This window comes from Rousettus aegyptiacus, unplaced genomic scaffold (assembly GCF_014176215.1).
Source record: "Rousettus aegyptiacus isolate mRouAeg1 unplaced genomic scaffold, mRouAeg1.p scaffold_m13_p_8, whole genome shotgun sequence".
NCBI lineage: Eukaryota > Metazoa > Chordata > Mammalia > Chiroptera > Pteropodidae > Rousettus > Rousettus aegyptiacus.
In genome coordinates, this window is record NW_023416311.1 from 21504106 (window position 1) to 21525450 (window position 21345).

At 34.6% G+C, this 21345-nt stretch overlaps 1 protein-coding gene and 3 pseudogenes across 2 annotated transcripts in view; 3 read left to right on the plus strand and 1 right to left on the minus strand.

Annotated features, from left to right (window-relative positions):
• The window catches only part of LOC107507429 (S-adenosyl-L-methionine-dependent tRNA 4-demethylwyosine synthase TYW1), a 182541-nt gene that overhangs the window by 68961 nt on the left and 92235 nt on the right, over positions 1 to 21345 (plus strand). For both annotated transcript variants that reach the window (XM_016138517.2, XM_016138518.2), the window contains exons 10-11: positions 968 to 1086; positions 15198 to 15307. In XM_016138517.2, the coding sequence (XP_015994003.2) occupies positions 968 to 1086; positions 15198 to 15307 (229 nt within the window). The remainder of the gene's footprint in view (positions 1 to 967; positions 1087 to 15197; positions 15308 to 21345) is intronic.
• On the plus strand, positions 2620 to 2761 carry LOC118607571 (annotated as a pseudogene).
• LOC118607634 lies at positions 15507 to 15625 on the plus strand (annotated as a pseudogene).
• On the minus strand, positions 20843 to 20961 carry LOC118607360 (annotated as a pseudogene).

The following is a 21345-nucleotide window of genomic DNA, read 5'->3' on the forward strand; positions in this document are numbered from 1 at the left end:
AGGTTTCCTGATCAACTGACATAGTAATCAAGCTGGTAGATTTTATATATAATTTTCTTTTATTGTGGACAGCATTATAGCATTCGTACACTGATATGCATTGTATACACATATATATCTATAAGGGCTACCTAACGTGTCTCCTAGTTTGCTGCTGCTGTTGTTAATTCCATCATATTTCAGTTACATTGGCTTAAAATCTCATCTATCTTGGACTACTTCCACCTGTTTTGACCCTCTGATTGGGAATGCCAGTGGTTGTACCTCTTTAGTACCTTTACTCTTTCCTCTACTGATAATATGAGCCAAGTCATTATGACTTCTCTTGCATAACCTCTTTACATGTTTTCACTTTCATTGAAATCAAGTCCACCTCACACAGAGCTTCTGGACAAATCTTTCTGATGATGCCATTTAAAGCTTATCTTGTAACTCTAACCTTAATTAATCTGCAGTATTTCTTCAGATTACCTGTTCTTACTGTGGTGGTTTTACCACTCACATATTAGTGTTTTTTTTTTTTTTTTAATGTTTTTTATTTACATGCTGCTTGTCTTCTCAGTAGTCTAAGTATGTTTGAATATTGCCATTCAGTTGACAGAATATATGTGCCAGGATGCACCCCCTCACCTACCCTCCCTTACTCAAAGCAGACTGTTATCTATCCCTGTCATTGTTATATATGATTGAACTGATATTATTTGAGACAATTGGATATATTTGAAAATGAAACTATCAGTAGTTCTTCCTATAAAGCTCTCAGAATTAATGAATCTTAGGTTTGTTTCATTGGGTTTTAGAAATGCAAATCACCATGAAAACACTGTAATGCTACAGTGTTAATTTTCTGCCTTGCGCAGATACCAGTAAGGGTATTTATGGTTATGAAAGACATGATACCTTGGTATTTTGTCTCTATACTTTGAGGATTTTATTCAAATTATCATTTGTTTTTCTTTTTTCATAGTTGATGCTTCGTGGGAGAGGAGGTTGCTATAAACATACATTTTATGGCATCGAAAGCCATCGTTGCATGGAAACCACCCCGAGCTTAGCATGTGCAAATAAATGTGTATTCTGTTGGCGGTAAGCAAAGATGAATGGCCATGGTGACCAAACATGTAATGATCTGTAATAATTTCTACACAGTACTGCACTCAAAACATGCCTTAAGTTTTGCTGCTTTTGTAATAAATCCCCCTTTTCATTCCTAATATTATATATTTATGCATTTGGTTGTTTTTCTTGTCTGCTTTTATCAGAGGCTTGTCAAGTAAAGTCTTTTTGAATAACTCGATTTAGCTTTGTAAATCTTTTCTATTATATTTTTATTTTCTTGTTCACTAATCTACTATTGTTTTTTTCTGTTCTTTTTCTAACTTAAATTGGACCGTTAGCTCATTAATATTCAATCTTCTGTCTTTAATTGTAAATTTTCCTGTATTTCTTTAGCTACATTCGATATCAATTAATTATTCATTTGTAAGTATTTTCTAATTTCCCATTATGACTTCTTTGTAACTCATGGATCAAAGGAAGACTTATTTAAAAAATAATACGTAAGTTAGCTTTTGGGGTTATATTTTTGTTATTAACTTTCAGCTAAATTGTATTGTTACAGTTTGTTTCTTATATAAGTTATTTAAAACTGATTAAGAAGTACTGTATGCCTAGTACATGATTAGGTTGTTTATTTTATTCATTTTTTAACAAAGTTTAGACATTCGTATACTATGAATTGATCCCACCGAGTACTGTAGTACCCATCTGGCACTATATATAGCTATTACAATATTATTGCCTATATTCCCTATACTGTACTCCACATCCCCATGACTGTTGTATTTCTATATCCTTTTACCTTTTTCATCCTGCCGCCCACTCTTCCTTCCTTCTGGCAATTACCAATTTGTTCTATGTACCTGTGAGTCTGTTTTAGTTTTGTTTGTTTCTTTTGTTCCTTAGATTTTGCATATAAGTGAAATCATTATATTTGTCTTTCTCTGTCTGATTTATTTCACTCAGCATAATACCGTTTAGCTCTGTCCATGTCATTGCAAATGGTAAAATTTCATTTTTTATGGTTGAGTAAAATTCCATTATATATATGTACCATATCTTCTTTGTCCATTCATCTATTGATGGGCACTTCCATATCTTGGCTGTTGTAAATAGCACTGCAGTGAACTTAGGGGTACATAAAACTCTACAAATTAGTGTTTTATGGTCAAATTTTAAAAACGTGTTATATGCTCATAAAAAAATATTTTTTAAGTTCTTGGGTACTAAAACCGGAATAAAATCTATTCTTTGTTACTGTTTATTTGTTTTATCATTATTTAGTAGTCCTTATTTAGTAGACCTCTTTATCCATAGTCATTTTTTGCCTTAAAGTATATATTTTTTTGATAGTAATATAACTATATAGATTTCTTTTGGTTACTAATGCTATCATGTCTTTCTTTTTCCTTCCTTTATGTAACTTCAACCTTTATGTGTCCTTATATTTTGGATGTATTTCTTATAAACAAGTGTTTGGCTGGATCAATTTTTTAAAATCAACTTTATTGAAATTTTATTTATATACAATGAAATGCACCTGTTTAAAATGTACAATTTGTCTGCGATCATGCCACCTTGAACAAGCCTGATCCCATCTGATCTCAGAAGCTAAGCAGAGTTGGGCCTGGTTAGTACTTGGATGGGAGACTGGTTAGTACTCGGATGGGAGACCACCTAGGAAGACCCAGTACTGTAGACGTAAAAAATAAAAAATAAGGGATTGTAAGCTGATAATCTGTGAGGTCAGTCAAGGCTTGCCTCCCCTAAAAATTTTTTAAAAAATAAAAAAATATAAAATAAAAATAAAATGTACAACTCAATGATTTTTGATAAATGTGTATACCTGTGTGTCTGTGACCATGATCAAGATGTAAAGCATTTTCATTATTGTCCCTGGAGGGTCGCTTGTGCCTCACCCCCAGTCATTTTCTTTCCTCTCATGCTGCCCCAGGCAAACCGATTTGCTTTTTCACAATATATATTAGTTTGGTTTTTTTTTGTAGACTTGTATAAAAATGAATCATTCAGTATGCATTTTTGTGTCCGATTTCTTTTACTCATTAATTTTTTTTGAGATTCATCCATGTTGTTAGGTTTATCAGTAGTTTGTTTCTTTTCTATTGTATGGTTTTTACCATTTGTTTATCCATGCACATCTAGTTGAATATTTGAGCTGTTTCCATGTTTTGACTGGATTATGAATAAAGCTGCTATGAACATTCGTGTATAAGTCTTTTGTAGACAAATATTTTCATTTCTCTTGAATAAACACCCGAGTATAGAATTGCTGGATTTTAAAAAATCTGTAGGATAATCTGTCTTTTAATGGTCCTTTTAGTTGGTTTTATTTATAGTGATTGTTTTTGGTACTGATACATTTTTGATAAACATTCATTTTTATTCTCTTATTTGTACTTTGTGTTTACCTTGCTTTTCTACATTTTTTTTTCTTTCTCTTTTTTTCTATCTAAGTCTGCTATTATATTAAGGTGTCAGTTTGGGTGTTTTGTTGTAGGAGGCTTTTCAGGTTATCTTGTTGGAAATACAAGCCTCGAGTGTTGTCTTTAAGCTGGCTATAGTCCATCGTGTGTAGAATTGAATCTTTTAAGTAAATTGGGACTGTTTAAGTGCAAGAAAATGCCTAAATTACAGAAATCTTTTCTGTACTAATGTGTGTTTGTACTAATCCATTTTTCTGCTTTGCCAACAGCTGCTTATTCTTCAACTTCTCAGTTCTATACAGGCAGATTCATATCTTCATTACAGTTTGTTTGGTGATCAATAATGACTTCCTTACTATCAAATCTACTAGAAGTGACTTAATTCTCTTACTTGAACTCTATAAAAGCATGCTAGAAAACAAGAATTTCTCCTTCTGTCGGATTCAGGTATATTAGTCTCCTAGTCCTCCCTCCCCGCCCCCCCCTTCCCTGCCAATCCTTTGGCAGTTTTTCATTTTTCCCCGTTAGCTTTTCTTTAGAAGTCTCCTCTTTGCCCAGTGAATTCTCTCTGATTCTTTTCTTGGCTTTCTTTTATTGCTTTACATTATGATGGTAGGAGTATTAAACAATCTCCGTGGACTTATTGTATACGTGTAATTCAATACTCCTACATTCTTTCTCTCTAGCCCCAGTCTCTCATCTGAGCTTTCATCCTCTGTAATTATCTTTTACATATATTCTCTCAGATGACCCACAGGTATTTCAAGCCCAATTTGTGCACAGTGGAATTTATTATGCTGTCTGTTAACTTCTTCTGTCAGTTTTGATAATGGCACCATTAGCTAGCCAGTGGTTTAGGCTGAGAATCTCTTTTTCTCTAACTAACTACTTTTATTTTATACCTAATTCTGTTGATTGTGTTTTAGATACTCATTATTTCACTCTTTAACAACCAAAATGATTTAGTACTTTCTAGTCTATGCATTTCTTAATTTATCTTTAGTATTAGTACAAGATCTATAAATCTTTTTTTATTTTAATTTTTTACTTTCATTGCTTGTAAAAGTAATCAGTGCTTATTTTAGGCAATTTCAGAAAATAACAAAAAATTCAAAGAAAAACAAGTATTTATAATTCTAACTTCCACACGAATCATCGTTCATGCTTTTAAGTATTTGCTTTCTGAGTGTCTTCTGAGTCTTTCATTTTCCTTTAATATGATTGAAGTAATTCTCTACTTTCCATTTTATATCCTGGTTTTTTTTTTGTTTTTTTTTTTTTTTTTAAGTAGAAGACTCTTGCTCTACCATTAAAATCTTATAGGCACAAACTTTTTGTTTTGAAGTAATTTTAGATTTACAGAAGAGTTACACTCAAGTAGAGTTCCTGTATATTCTTTATCAACTTTCCCTAATGATAAGACCTTACTTAACCATGGAACAATCATCAAAACAAGAAATTAACATTATTAAGTACTGTTAATTAAACTGGAAACTATTTGAATGTCATTGGTTTTCCCAGTAATGTCCTTTTCAAGATCTAATTCAGGATCCCACATCATATTAACTTGTCATATATCTTTAGTTTTCTCCAGCCTGCCACATTTCTTTAGTCTTTCCTTGTCTTTCATGACCTTAACACTTTTGAAGAGTGCTAGTCAAGTATTTTGTAGAATATCCATCAGTTTGGTTTTTGTCTAATGTTTTATCATGGTTAGAGTGAAATTATGGATTTTGGGAAGGATACCATAGATGTATATGACCTTCTCTGCATGTCGTAGTAGGAGGTACATGATATCAGTATGTTTTATTACTGGTGTTGTTAACCTTTATCATTTGATTAAGGCAGTGTCTGCCAAGTTTTCAAGTGAAAAGTTAGACCTTAAAAATTATTTTCCCATTGTAATTAAAAAATATTTAGGGGGAGATACTTCAAGGCTATGCAAATGTGCCATTTCTTCTTAAACTTTTGTCCACTAAATTTTTCATTCATCAGTGGATTTTGCCTGCATCAATTACAACTTTGGATTTTTATTTCCTTTTTTACTAATTGGAATTATTTTGTAAGGAAAAGTCACTTCTCATTTATCTATCTATCTATCTATCTATCTATCTATCTATTATTTGTATTAGTTTGAACTCAAGGTTACTTTTTCCTTTGGTTACAATCCAATATTATTATTATCCATTTTATTGCTCATATTTTTCCAACTTTGGCCATTGGGAGCTCTTGGAGATTGGCTCCTATATTTTTTCTTTATTTCTTTAAGAAACTTTCTGTATTTTCTGATTCTAGAAAATACTCCAGGCTCATCTTGTATTTTCTCTGTGCAGCCCTAGAATTAACCATTTCTCTAAGGAACTGTAGTTTTTTTAATTGAAGAATGGTATTTAGAATCCAAAATTTGGATACTTGGTGTGCTTATTTCTATTGGGGTGTTAGTGTTTCTAGGCTCTCTCAACAGATAGAAGTAGGAAATGTATGTATGTATGTATGTATGTATGTATGTATGTATGTATGTGTCTTTATGTATTAAAACACAAAATCCCCAACCCATGAGCTTTTACTGATACCTCCAACTCCTGTTAGCATCATAGAGCTATTTCTAGCATTCTCTTTTTGTTTATTTATAACTTTTTTCTCAAGACAGAAACCTGGCCTGGCTCTTCATATTTATAGCATATTAATATCAACCCTACTGTATTAATGTGAAGAACTTTCAGAATTGCTGATGGACATCTTTGTGAGAAATAGATTTATGATGTCTTTGTCTGACTTTAGTATCAGGGTACTGCTGATCTCATAGAATAAGTTAGGAAGTGTTCTTTCCTCTTTTATTCTTTGGAAGAGTTTAAAAAGGATTGGTGTTAATTCTTTAAATCATTAGTGGACTTCACTAGTGCAAACTCTTCCTGGGCTTTTCTTTGCAGGGAGGTTTTCAATTACTGATTCAGTTACTTTACTTGTTTAGAGGTTTCTTCAGATTTTTTATTTCTATATGAGTTGTTTTGGGCAGTTTGTGTGTATCTAGGAATTTGTCCATTTGACCTAATTTATCTAATTTGTTGACATACAGTTGTTTATAATATTCTCATAATCCTCTATATTTCTGTAAGGTTGGTAGTAATATCCCCAGTTTTATTTCTGATTTTACTAATTTTATTCCTTTATTTTTTTTATTAATCTAGGTAAATATTTTTGTCAGTTTTGTTGATTTTTACAAGAACCAACTTCTGGTTTAATTGACTTTTTTTCCTCTGGTTTTTTATTTCAATTTCATTTATTTTTTACTCCAATCTTTATTATAACCTTTAATTTGCTGCTTTGAACACAGTTTGCTCTTCTTTTTCTTTTTTTTTTTTTTTTGTGTGTGTGTGGTGTATTGATTTCAGGTTTTTGTTTGTAATGTAGGTATTTGTAGTTGTAAATATCTCTCTGAGATACTTACATTCAATAACTCGATATGCTATATTTTTGTTTTTATTCATCTCTAAGTATTTTATTTTTCCTTGTGCTTTCTTTGTTCCACTGGTTGTTTAGAAGTATATTGTTAAATTTTCACTTATTTGTTATTTTTCCATCCTACTTTCTCTTCTTCATTTCTATTTTTATTATCCTTGCGGTTGAAGAAAATACTTCATATGATTTCAGGCTTTTAAAATTTATCAAGACCTGTTTTATGGCCTAACATATGGTCTGTCCTGGAAAATGTTTCATATGCACTTGAAAAAATGCTCTATTTCTTTATTGATTTCCTGCCTAGTTGTTCTGTCCATTACTTATTGTGTGGTTTTGAATTCTGTAATTATTAATATAGAACCGTATTTTTCTCTTCAGCTTATATATTTTTATCTTCATATACTTTGGTGCTTTTGTTAGATATTATATGCTTATAATTATAATTGTTAACACCTTCTTGATGGACTGATCCATTTATCAATATATAATATTCTGTTTCGTGTAATAGTTTTTGACTTAAAATCTATTTTGTGTGATACTAGTATAGTTATGTTGTCTCTTTTTTAAAATGTTTTTTTATATTTCAATTATAGTTGGCCTACAATATTATATTAGTTTCATGTGTACAACATAGTGATTAGACATCTACATAACTCATGAAATGATCATTCCAATAAATCTAATATCCCTCTGACACTGTACATAGTTGTTACAATATTATTGGCTATATTCCTTATTCTATACTTTATATCTCCATGACTATTTTGTAACTACCATTTTGTACTTCTTAATCCCTTCCCCCTTTTCACCTACCCCCTGCAACCTCCCTCCTATCTGGTAACCCTCAAAGTGTTCTCTGTATCTATGAGTTTGTTTCTTTTTGTGTGTGTTTATTTTGTTCTTTAGATTTCACATGTATGTGAAATCATATGGCATTTGTCTTTATCTGACTTACTCTACTCAGTACAATACCCTCTAGGTCTATCATTAAATATCTTTATCATCCTTTTACTTTACATCTGCGCATGTCTTTTAATCTGAAGTGAGTCTCTTGTAGGCAGCCTATGTAAAGGTTTTATTTTCTTACCCATTTTCAGCCACCCTGTTTTTTGATTGGAGCATTTAATTCTTTTGCATTTGAAGTACTTGTTGCTTTGTCATTATTGCTATTCTTTATTCATGTTTTCGACACATTTTTTTTCTTTTTAAAGAAGTCCTTCCAACATTTTCTGTACTACTAGCTTGGTGTTGATGAATTTCTTTAGCTTTTTCTTGTCTAGGAAGCTCTTTATCTGTCCTGAGATTCTAAATAATAGCTTTGCTGGATAGAGCAATCTTGGTTGTAAGTCCAAGGTTTTCATCACTTTGAATATTTTGTGCCAAGCCCTTCAAGCCTGCAAAGTTTCTGTTGAGAAATCAGCTGACAGTCTAATGGGAGCTCCCTTGTAGGTAACTAATTGCTCTTCTCTTGCTGCTTTTAAAGTTTCTCTCTTTGTATATAACCTTTGGCATTTTAATTATGATGTGTCTTGGTGTGGGGCTCTTTTAGTTCTTCTTTTTTGGAGCTTCCTGGGGTTTTATGTCTATTTCCTTTACCAGGTTAGGGAAATTTTCCATCATTATTTTCCATCATTAGTTCATCTTTTTTGGAGCTTCCTGGGGTTTTATGTCTATTTTCTTTACCAGGTTAGGGAAATTTTCCATCATTATTTCTTCAAATAGGTTTTCATTATTTCTTGCTCTCTCTTTTCTCCTTCTGGTATTCCTATGATATGAATGTCGTTACATTTGATGTTGTCCAATAGGCTTCTTAAATTATTTTTATTATTTTGGATTCTTTTTCTTGTTGCTGTTCTGTTTGGGTGTCCTCCACTACCTCATCTTTAAATCGTAGATTCGATCCTCTGCTTCTTCCAATCTGTTGATTCCCTCTAATGTACTCTTTATCTCAGATATTATTTCTTCATTTCTGACTGGTTTCCTTTTATGTTTTCCATCTTCATTTTTATGTTTTCTGTTTGTTGAAGTTCTTCCTAAGTCCATTTACTCTTCTTCTCAGTTCTTTAAGCATCCTTATAACCAGAGTTTTGAACTCTGCATCTGGTAGACCGCTTGTCTCCATTTTGTTTAGGTCTTTCTCTGGAGCTTTATTCTATTCTTTCATGTGGGATATGTTTCTTTGTCTTCTACTTTTTCCTGCCTCCCTATGTTTGTTTTATGTGTTAGGTAGGGCTCCTAAATCTCCTGGTGTTAGTATAATGGTTTTATGTAGTAGGTGCCCTTGGGGCCAAGTGCACAGTCTTCCTTGGTTACCCGAGCGAGATGCTCAAGGTATGTCTCCTGTGTGGGTTGCATGTGCCCTCATGGTGTAGTCAAACCTTGGTTACTATTTGCAGTTGGATGAGAGGGATTGACCCTTGGGCTGATTGGTTGTGAGGATTGGCCCGTGAATGGCCGACCCTTAGGAGCAGAATTTACATTAGCAGGACTCTGGTCTGCTCTTTGGGTGTATCCTCTTCAGATTTAGCCTGGGTGGTGCTCCAGCTCTGGGGCTTGTAGAAGCAGGGCACTGGGTGTGATAGTCCAAGCGCCTCCTGGGAGGGGCCCACTGCAGGCCAAGTTTAGCTGCATCCTGTGCACGTCCAGGGCCATCTGGTAAGAGTCAACAAGCAATCTACAGATGGCTGCCACCCATGCTGAGCTTATAGGTGCCTTGAAAGGCCAAGCCAGAAACCAAGGCCTGCTACAGCTACTGGCAGGCTTGGTGCTACTCAGTATGAGGTATAGGCCAGATGCTGGTTGTCTGGGTTTTGTGAACCTTTGAGAGATTTTAGGAAAGTCCGCAACATGAGCCAAGACAAGCCAATTAGATGGAATAAACTACTGGAGGCAGTTTAGGTGAGCATGCAAGTTGGGAGATGCAGTTTCAGGGAAATACCGGGGGGTGGGGGGAGAGGTGACCTGCATTAGCTAGGTTGATGGAGACTTAGATATGGTGGCTGCCTGCATCTGCACGCTGGGAGCAGGGAGGGCTCAACCAAAGAATAGTGGATGCTGCCAGCACTTTTGTCCAGAAGGCAGCTGCCTTTTGAGCCCTCACCCTGAAGCCTGACAACTCAGTGTCTCCCCATATGTCCCTAGCACTCCTCCAGCAGTTGCTCCAGCACTGACGCTCAGAGCAGGTAAGTTCATTAGGGAATAAGTCCACGTGCAGGCCCTTTAAGAGGAACGTCTATGACTGCTGCAGCCCTCTGTCTCACTCAGCCACAATCTCTGCTGATTTCTCACAGCCAGAGATGTGGGGACTTCTCTTCCTGGCACTGGAACCCTGAGTTGGGGCCAAGATCCCTTGCTCTTTAGTGAGGGCAGGGTGCTGTGCAGCCAGTATAACCCTCCCAATTCTGGATTGCCACATTCAGTTGTGAGACTGGGCTGTTTTGTGTCTCTGCCTCTCCTCCTAGCCTTGAGGTGACCTCTTATATATGTCCCCAGTTGTATGACTTCTGTTTGGCCAGACCTCAGGCTCCTAGTGATGGTTGCTCTGTAGTTTCGTTATAATTTTGGTGTGGTTGAGAGAGGAGGCATGCACAGCATCTACCTTCTGTGCCATCTTAGCTGGTCTCCTATGTTATCTCTTTAGGTTACTATTTGTCCCAAATATCTTTTTTCTACCTTTTCACTATCAATTTATTTGTATCTTTGGATCTAAAGTCAATCTCTTGCAGACAGCATATTGTTGGATTTTTATTTTTTTATCCATTTTGTCAATCTTTGGCTTTTCAGTAGAGAATTTAATGCATTTAATTTTACTATTTTCTATGTTTTACATTTTTTTTGTTGCTCTCTTTCTTTATTACTGCCTTTTTTTGTTTGATTTTTTTATTGTGTACCATTGACTTCATTCTGTTTCCTTTTCTTTACACTTTTTATTTTTTTGGTGGTTATTACTCACAGCTAACCTATTAAACTTATAACCATCTACACTCAGTTCTCTTTATTTGTGGTAGTTATGTTCTATAACGCCTCATGAATGCTATATCAGCAAATACTGAATTATTACTTTTAGGGGAGATAATTCTCTTATCACATTTTCATCATCTTAACGATATATAACCTTGTTGCATGTATGTTTCTGTTTAAAGACACCTTTTTAAAATATGTGTTGTTGATTCATCAACATTGAATTTATGGCCAAGAACACTATAAGTTATGCCTGAATGAAGCTTATGCAATATATTTTCCTTATAAAGGTACATCACAGCTTTCTTGCACTTAGAAACACTGTACAGTACTTCAGCTTGAAAGCTACTTTAAACAGCAAAATCACCAACAAAAAGCAAAAAAAAAAAAAAAGGAACATTAAATTGACTGCTATAAGAATACTTGTTTACAGTATGACAGCTTAAATAAAAGGTAGAAAGAACATTGCCTTGTTTGACTTCATCTGAGAATATATGTATCACGTGACTCAAAATTTTTGCCTCAAGAATTGATTTGGGGGTTAGTTTGTGCATACAAAGCTTCCTTCATTCCCCTTTATGTTGTCACAAATTTCAACTTTATATGTTGTGTGCTCACTAACATAAACTTATGATTGCTGTTTTATTCCTTTAAATCATATAGGAAAAATAAAGAGAAGTTAGTATCCAAAAATGCAATACTACCGACTTTTGTATTTACCTATGTAATTCTCTTTGTGTTTTTTTTTTTTTTTTTTTATTTCTTTGTATTGTTCGTGTCTATCTAGTGTCATTTTATATCTGCCGGAAGGTCTACCTTTCACATTTCTTATAGGCAGGTCCACTAGTGATTAACTCCCTTATCTTTTGTTTATCTGAGAATGTCTTAATGCCTTCTTCAATTTCGAAGAATAGTTTTTCCAGATATGGAATATTTGGTTGACATACTTTTCCTTTTAGCATTTTAAATATGTCACCCACTGCTTCCTGACCTCCACAGTTTTTGCTGAGAAATTGTCTATTAATTTCATTGAGGATTCCTTGGATATGGTGAGTGTCTTCTCTTCTTTCAAGACTCTTACTTTGTTTTTGTTTTCCACCAGTTCGATTATAATGTATCCTGGTGTGGCTCTCTTTGAATTTTTCCTACTTGGAGTTTATTGAGATTCTTAGATATCTAAAGTCATGTCTTTTATCAAATTTGGTAAGTTTTCAATTATTGTTTCATCAGATATTCTCTTTGCCTCTTTCACTTTTTCTTCTCTTTCTGGGACTCCCATTATGCATATGTTGGTATTCTTTGTGGTGTCCCACAGGTCTCTGCTACTATTTTCACTTTTCTTCATAATTTTTTACTCCTCAGACTTGATATCTTCAAGTTTACTGACTCTTTTTTCTCAAAGCCTGCTCAAATCTGATGTTGAAACCCTCCACTGAATTTTCATTTCGGCTATTATACTTTTTAGTTCTAGCACTTTTTTGATTTCCTTTTATCATTTGTATCTCATGATTAATATTCTATATTTGTTGAGATATTGTTCTTCTGGTTTCCTTCAGCACTTCATTCATGATTCTTCTAACTCTTAGAGCATGTTTAAGACAGTTGACTTAAAGTCTTTTTCTAGTAAGTTTGAAGTTATTGAAAACTTCGCATTTTGAATATTATGTGTTAACTGTAGAAATTAGATTTTTACCCATTCTGCAGTGTTTGTTTTTTGTTGATTGCTCTGGGTTTTAGTTGTGTGCTTAGTGAATTTTCTAAACCGTTTTTGTACAGATACTCTTCTATATTGTGTATTGTCGATGAAAGCTGTCTAAGTTGTCGGCGAATGTGTTGATTGACATTTCCTTGAGTGAATGAACCCAAAGAAAAACCATTTTCCTTATCTTTGAACTCTGTGTTGGGATATTCCTTCAAAGCTTAGTCAGGCTATTTACAACTCTGCTTTGGCATTTACTTCCTGCCTGTGCCAAGCTGAAAAACCAATTGTAGGTGAAAGTTTGGGGTCTTGTCTTTGCATGCGTCCTGTCCTGAGCATGTTTAAGGCTTTCTAAATTCTCCAGTACATGTGAGCGTTTTTTAGTGCTCTGACTCACCAAAGAATCTGTCTCCCAGCAATTTTCCCAAGTATTTATTCAGCTGCCTGTTATTTCCCTGAACTGTAATCATTTGATGCAGTCACCAGTAGGTTGTTTATTTATCTAATCATTTGATGCAGTCACCAGTAGGTTGTTTATTTATCTACTGAGATCTGTGTTAGGTTCATTTTTTGAAGAAAAAACTTTTATTATGAAGTTTTTTGGATATAAGTAGGATGACTAGTACAATTAACTTTTATGTATGTTTATTAACATATTGCCAATCATGTTCTATTTACCTACTCTAGTCCTCACTATTTTGAAGCAAATTCCAGCCATCATGTTGTTTTATATTCTGTACATACTTCAATTTATAGATAATATTAAAAAAAAAGACCTTTTAAAAAAAGAATATAGATATAATACCATTATCCCACATTAAGTTCTTTACATTTATTTCCTTTTCTAGTTATCTAGGGATATAGTGAGGAAATAAAAGTATCTCTTTGGACTTCCTGCTAAAACAGTGGTTCTCAACTGGGGAAAAATTGCTATTTTTCACACTATTGGAAAATGTGGGACATTTGACAATGTCTGGAGACATTTTTAAAATGATTGTTAAAACTGAAGGAGGTGCTACAGGCATCTAGTGGGTAAAGGCCAGGGATGCGCTTAAACATTCTCTAATGCACAGGACACACAACAAAGAATTTTCTAGTCCAAAATGTCAGTTGTGCTGAGATTGAGAAATCCTTTGTACAGTGGACCAAAAGTAGTTAAAAAAATACCTTTACTAAAAAGTAAAGGGCATTGCTCAAACATGGCAGTATTGAAATAAAATGATACAGCAAATCTCCTTTTGAGTAATAGGGTGTGTGCTTACAAAACTTAAAATATTATAGGGTGAGCACTTGCAAACAAAAGATATGAGTATGTGGATTGAAATATTTTGATCATGTAATGTAATACTTAGCTTGTAGGAAAAATAATCAAGTACTTTGTGTCCTAGTTCTCATTGTTTCATAGTTTACAATCTCTTAATCTCTTAAAATTAAAAAAAAAAATCACATTTACAGTCTCTTCTAATCTCTTCCTAAGATTGTTGACAATCAGTAGTTTTTTTTTTTTTTTTGATGTTCAAGATTCAAAGGAAATAGGAGTTAGTAACACCTCTTATCTTTATTACCTGTTTATAGCCAATAATGCAGTCCTTCAGTTTCTCCAGCAGTAAATTTACCCAGTTGTTTAAAAAGCAAAAAGTATTCTTAACAAATTCATTAATGAGATTTTAGAAAAAGTACATGGGAATATTTTATTTACCATGGTTTCTGGTAAAAAAAAAATTACTAATATATTAACTTTTAAAATTAGAATTTACCGTCCGTTTCAGTTATGGATTAGGATATCAGAAAAGGCCTAGTAAAAATTGATTTAAATGCTAATATAAATGTTATTATGTTTTTAATTTTACTAGGTTCTTAAAATAACCTATAAGTCTCAGTTTCCTAACTGTAAAACAAAACAGTAATACCTTTTTTACAGGGTTGCTGTGGGGCTTAATTGCTTGAGTGAGTTTGTGTATATGAACATGTTTCGAAACTATAATATGACGTAGAGATGTGATTTTTCCAAAATGAATTTCTTACTTCATTTTGATAATATGGGTGTTAGACTCTTATAGACAGATATTTTCTGCTAATTTTCAGAAGGAGTTGTTGAATGTTATGTGTATAGCTATTCCAAATTTATCATTGTAGGTCTCCTGTTTCTGTTTGTTTAAGTGAAAACCTTATACTTTAAGTTTCACATTGAGAGTTTTATTTGTCTTGAACAAATAACTAGATTACAAAAGTGGAAAAAGGATCTAAATAGACAGTTCTCCAAAGAAGATATACAAATGACCAATCAACACATAAAAAGATAATAATATTAAAAAATTAGAAATGAACCAAATATCCAATATTGAAAAACAACAATGAAAGATCATGGCTAAGATGGGTTTATTTTTTGCTAATATAATTTTTAATTGCTCTTATAGCTGGCTGTGTAGTGAATACTCTCATATACAAAGTGTGTGTTATTTTTGAATATATATCTTATATCAATTTATACTTCAGTATGTGACTACAAATACTTTGTTCCTGTGTTTCTAACAATGTTCAGTGTTTTAAGGAAAGAACTTTTGCCCTTTTCCTAGGCACCACACCAATCCGGTGGGCACTGAATGGCGATGGAAGATGGATCAGCCTGAAATGATCTTAAAGGAAGCCATTGAAAACCATCAGAACATGATCAAGCAGTTTAAAGGTATTTATTCTCTACAAAAGAATGCTAATAGCCTGAATTAAATTGGCAGAGAAATTACCACTCTGACAAATTTTCATAAAGGGAAGTGAAAACTTTGTAGAAATATAATATACATTTGACCTTTTTAGTTTTTACTGATGACTTTTATATCCCACATGATGGAAGAATGAAAGAATTTAATTCAAAGTTTAGCAATTTAGTCTACGGCTCTGCTACCCTGAACAAGCCTGATCTCGTCTGATCCCGGAAGCTAAACAGGGTCAGGCCTGGTTAGTGCTTGGATGGAAGACCACCTAGGAAGACCAGGTGCTGTAGGAGAAAAAAATAAAAAGAATAAAAAATAAGGGATTGTAAGCTGACAAGGTCCTTGCAATCCGTGAGGTCAATCAAGGGTTGCTTCACCTTAAAAAACCAAACAAACAAAGTTTAGCAATATATAATATGGTGCCTCAGCCTGTAAGTTTTGCCTGGGGATGTATCATTATCCTTCCTAAAAACTTCTGCTTCATTCTGTCTTGTTCAGCACAAAGCAGCCTTATGAATGGGTTGAAATTTTAGTGCATGGGAGATTTCTTAAGTAATGTCACTTAAATAATACTGGGAAAGTATTTTTTTTTTTAAATAAATGCCTTAAAAAAAAGAGAAGAATAATAGTAATAAAAATTTCCTCCATGTGGTCCGTAGTAATGTATCCAAATTCTGTCACTCAGTTTCTAGAATTTCCTGATTTAGTTGTGTCTCATACTTTAACGTATTTGACTTTACTAGAGGTTACTGATTTTCAAGCTTTATAGTGCATCAGATTCACTAAGTCTGAGGTGGGGACCAAGAAAGTGCATTTCAGATAGTGTTGATGTTGTTGAACTGGGGACCACACTTTGAGACCCACTACACTACATAAACTAAGAAAGCAATGATTTTATAAAGACAGTTGCAGATGATGAAATGAAATTTCTTATGTTCTCTGTTAAATCTCTTTGTTCCTGTCTCCACCTACCACTTATGTCTTTATCTCCTATATTCTCCTTTCTTTGTATATGTAACAATAAAAAGTGAATTCTAACCAAGGTTGTTTTGATATAGGCACTCTTGTGGTACGAACATATGGGTCTTTATAAACCCCAGTAATCAGTGTTTTGAAGATCAGAGGATTCTTTTATGCAAAGGAAATTTTTCTGTCAGGTCACTCACAGCTTCTTAAGATTATAGTGCTTCTGATACGTGTTTTTTTTTTTTTTTTTCCAATACTACCAAGCAATTCTCCACTTCTTAGCAGACACTGACTGAGTGTCCTACAAATTTAAATTCTGACACTAACTGGAGAGAGCATTATACCCCACAGGTTAAGGGTTCAGTCCTATAAAACTGCCCTCACTTAAGATGCCAGTAGCACCAGATTGTTACCTATGCTTCTGACTGGATATAGATGGGAGTTTCCTACACCTTCTTCCTTAGATTTGATTAATTTTTTAGAGAAGGTCATGGAAGAACTCAGAGAAACATTTACAGTAAGTCCTCATTTAACATTAGTAATAGGTTCTCGGAAACTGTGACTTTAAGTGAAATAGTGTATAATGAAACCAATTTTATTATGGAGTAATTGACATGAGCAATAGTTAAGTTCTTATATCATATTTCTGGTTACAAAAACATCACTAAAATTCTAAATAAAAACCCAAAACACTTATTCAACATGGAAATAAATATGAGCTATACATACATTTAGGAAAGATGAATAAAAACCAGTGAGATAACTATTTTCTAACCTCCTTATTTCAGTTCATTGTCTTGGGGGGCTGGAGCCTCTTCCAGCAGCTCAAGGCACAAGGCAGAAACCCATCCTGGACAGGACAGTGGGTGTGTGCAAATGGGTGCACTCACACACTCACTCAGATTGGGACAATTAAGACATGCCAGTTCACCTAACACATACGTCTTTGGAGTATGGGAGGAAGCCAGAGTACCTGGAGAAAACTCATACAGACTGTGGGAGAACGTGCAAAAGGCACACAGACAGTAGCCCCTGCTGGGAGCTGATTTTTTTTTTTTTCCTAATCAACATTTTAGCAAAAGGATGTTGAATAAAACTATATTACCCAAGGACCTGCTGTACTTATGTTTATCAGTTGATTATAAAGGATATTATAGGGGATATAGATGAACAGCTAGATGAAGAGGCACATAGAGTGAGGTCTGGGAGGGTTCTTTAGCCCAAGAGTTTGTGTTCCCATGGAATTAGGGCGTACCACACTCCTGGGATGTGGATACATTTACCAACCTGGAAACTCATCAAATCTTACTGTTTAGGAGTTTTTATTGGGGTTCGTCTGTAGTCCCCTCTTCCCCTTCCCAGAGGTCTATAGGTATGGTTAAAAATTCTAACCTAATCATTTCGTCTTTCTGGTGACCAGCCTCATCCAAAGGCTATTTAGGAGTCCTGCCTCATTAGCAGAAACTCAGGCTTGGTCAAAAGGGTCTTCTTATGAATTACAAAAGACATTTCTATCACTCAAAATCCCAAAGATTTTTAGGAGCTTTGTGGTAGGAACCCAGAACAAAGACCAAATATACTTATTATACCACAGTACCCCTATCACTATTTTTTTTTCTTATGAGAAATTGAGAAAAGTAATACAAATAATTATTCAAGCTTAATAGTGATGTATAAATAGTCCATAATTATATCTTTATTCTTTATGAATTTTCTAGGGAAAGTTGACCTGTACATATTTTTGTGTCTGTGTGACATATTTTTGGACATCTACAGAGATGCTAATATTTTTAATATTTCATCTTGACTTGTAGTGTCAAACACTTTTTTTTTTTAATTACTTTCTCTTATTTGAATAAAGCAATGTATCTTACCGTTTTTTTGGAAAATTAATGAAACTTTGGTGAAACTAGTAAGTCTCCACATCTAAAATTGACTACCTTTTCTTAGACTTATTGTTGACTTAATATTATTGATTTTTGATCTTCGAGTAAACCTTAGGCCTTTTAAATTAATTCCAAGGCAAAGTCTTGTTTTCTTTTGCATAGTGTATTAGTTAAGAGTTCTCCAGAGAAATAGTCAGCAGGAGGTTGTGTGGGGATGTGTGTGTATGGAGAGAGAGATTTCTAGAGAGAAAGGATGATTTAAGGAATTGGCTCATGTGATTGTGCAGGCTTGGCGAGTCCAGAAAAAAAAAATGTACTGTCGCAGTTTAAGTGTAAAGGCATTTTGCTGGTAGAATTCCTTTAAAGTTGGGGGTGGTCAGTTTTTTCTATTAAAGTTTTCAGCTGATTGGATGTGATTTGTTCATCCACATTTTGGAGAACAATCTGCTTTACTCAAAGTCCACTGATTTAAATGTTAAGTCTCATCGAAAAGACACCTTTACAGAAATATCCAGAATAAATTTTAACCAAATATCTGGGCACTGTGGTCCAGCCAAGTTGATACTTAGAATTAACCTTCATAGATAGTAATAGAAGAAACAGGCAAATGCCAGTAATTTTATCTAGTCTTAAGTTTGTCTTGGTTTAGTGCTTGAAGAGCTAATTGAACCCTGAAGTAATGGGATGACGACTGGGGATGTGTTTTTCCTAGACATGTGAGAATCTCCCTGAATGAATTGTGACCCCGGGAATTTGTGTGGGGAGGAAGCACAGCCCCTAGGAGTAGACATTCATTTTTCCATTCTGAGATGTCCTTGACACAGAATGAAAATCTGACTTTTGATAGTAATTCTTCTGACAGGAACATTTTTGCAGATGCACTGTAAATGGAAATAAGTAATGAATAAATCATGAGGCAGACTTTATTCACGTTAATAACGTGTTAGGTGAGCTCAGTGTGCACATGTTCTTTGTTATGTCGACCCTGAGAATGAATGTGCCTGTTAAGAAGGACTTCTGGGCTCAAATTTATGAATAGAGTCTAGCTGTCATTGTTAAACAAAGGTCTCTTGTGCTTTTTGCACTCCTGGGAAAAGCTGCACTGAGCTGCTTGCCTCTTGCACTGTGTTCCTGCCCTCTGAGCTGACATTTATAAAAGAGCTCCTAGGCTTGTAAATCAACTAACTGGGCTGAAGACCTGCCCCACCTAATTGGGGCTGTGCAATTATATCCTCATTTGCATCTTTACTGACCAACCAGAGTGGCTCCATTCTGACCAGTCAGGACAGTGCTATTTGGACCAATCAAACTGTGCAGATTTGAAGTCATTTGCATAGAAAACAACCAGTCAAGGACCAAGGGCAAGCACTCTTCTCTGTATAAGCCAGCTTCCCCTCTGCCTCATTGGAGGACAGTTTGTTCCCATTGAAGACTATTTCCGCAGCCAAAGCTGTAACACCAGAGCCACTTCAACTGCTGTTTCACACCTGAGCTGTTCCACAGCCAAACATTTTCATAGTTGAGCTGTATCACACTATACTGTTTCATAATTGAGCTGTTTTCACTGAGTAAAATCTTCCCTTTCAACACACTCCAGATTGGGGACTCCTGTTGGCTTTGAATTGGTAGCAATGACTGTGATCTCAGTAACCTCGTGCTTCCTTTAATTAGTAGTCACCTCAAATGGTTTGTCTTCAAGTTTCCATGGTGTAAGAAACAAAAAGTTTTAAAAAATGTGTTAGCTTGTAGGGCAGCAGTCCCCAACCTTTTTGACACCAGGGACTGGTGCTTCTATGAGAATCTAATGCCTGATGGTCTGAGGTGGAGCTGAGGTGGTGATGCTAGTGCTGGGGAGCGGCTGCATACACAGATGAAGCTTTGCTCACCCACCTACTGCTCACCTCCTGGTGTATGGCCCGGTTCCTAACAGGCCAATGACTGGTACTGGTCTAGGGGTTGGGGACCCCTGTTGTAGGGGGATGATAGATACAGGATTGCAGGGAGAAAGAGAGCATATCTAGGGACAGGTGAATCCTGGATAGGAGTTAGAATGCCTAAGGTAGAGAGAATGATCCCCAGAAATTTAAAAACTGCCATCAGTTTTATCTTTAAAAATAGTTGTTATATAGAGTACAGTTGGCCCTCCATATCTACTTGTTTTGCATCCTTGGATTCAAAGAACCATGGATCAAAAATATTTGGAAAAATAAAGTTCACGTTGTTTCTGATATGTACTCTATATAGTTAGGCCTACAGTTGTACTGAACGTGTAAAAGACTTTTTTTCTTGCCATTATTCCCTAAACAAGACAGTATAACAATTATTTACATAGCATTGACATCATTTTAGATATTTTAAGTACTCTAGAAATGATTTAATGCATATGGGAGGATGTTGTAAGTTATATGCAAATACTATGCCATTTATTATAAGGGACTTGAGCATCTGCAAATTTTAGTATCCACCAGGGGTCCTGTAACCAATCCCTCACAAATATCGAAGGAGAACTGTTAATTTTACCCTGTTAATACCCACAAAGGACTCTTTTTTTATATGTTTTTTGTTTGTTTGTTTGTTTTTTACACATAGCAACCCTTGGTTGACCTCACAGATTGCAAATACCTTGTCAGCTTACAATCTCTTATTTTTTCTTTTTTACGCCTACAGCACCTGGTCTTCTTAGGTGGTCTGCCATCCAAGTACTAACCAGGCCCAACTCTCTTTAGCTTCCGAGATCAGACATGGTCGGGCTTGTTGAGGGTGGCATGGCCGTAGACTTTTTTTTTTATACCTTAATTAACATTACATTAGAATACCTTAGGAGAAATCATAAGATTAGCATGTCAGAAAAATATTACCATGTCAGCAAAGGATCTATTTATTTAATAAACAATAAGCTTTCTAGAAAGGTTTTCAAATTGAAACTTCTTGATATTTGTATGCTGACACTCTTCTGGGTACCAAAGTAATTTTTCAAAGTATGATGGGTTTAGACAGGCTATCACACAAGCATAAAGGAGCTCTCGTTCATTAGATATTTTCATAAAGAGTAGAGCTCCCTTAATTTCAAGTTTTTGGAATGCAGTGACTATTAATGTTTTACTTCATTCTGAGTTTAAGCAAGGTATTACTTTATTGAAAGTATGTTTTATTGCTATAGT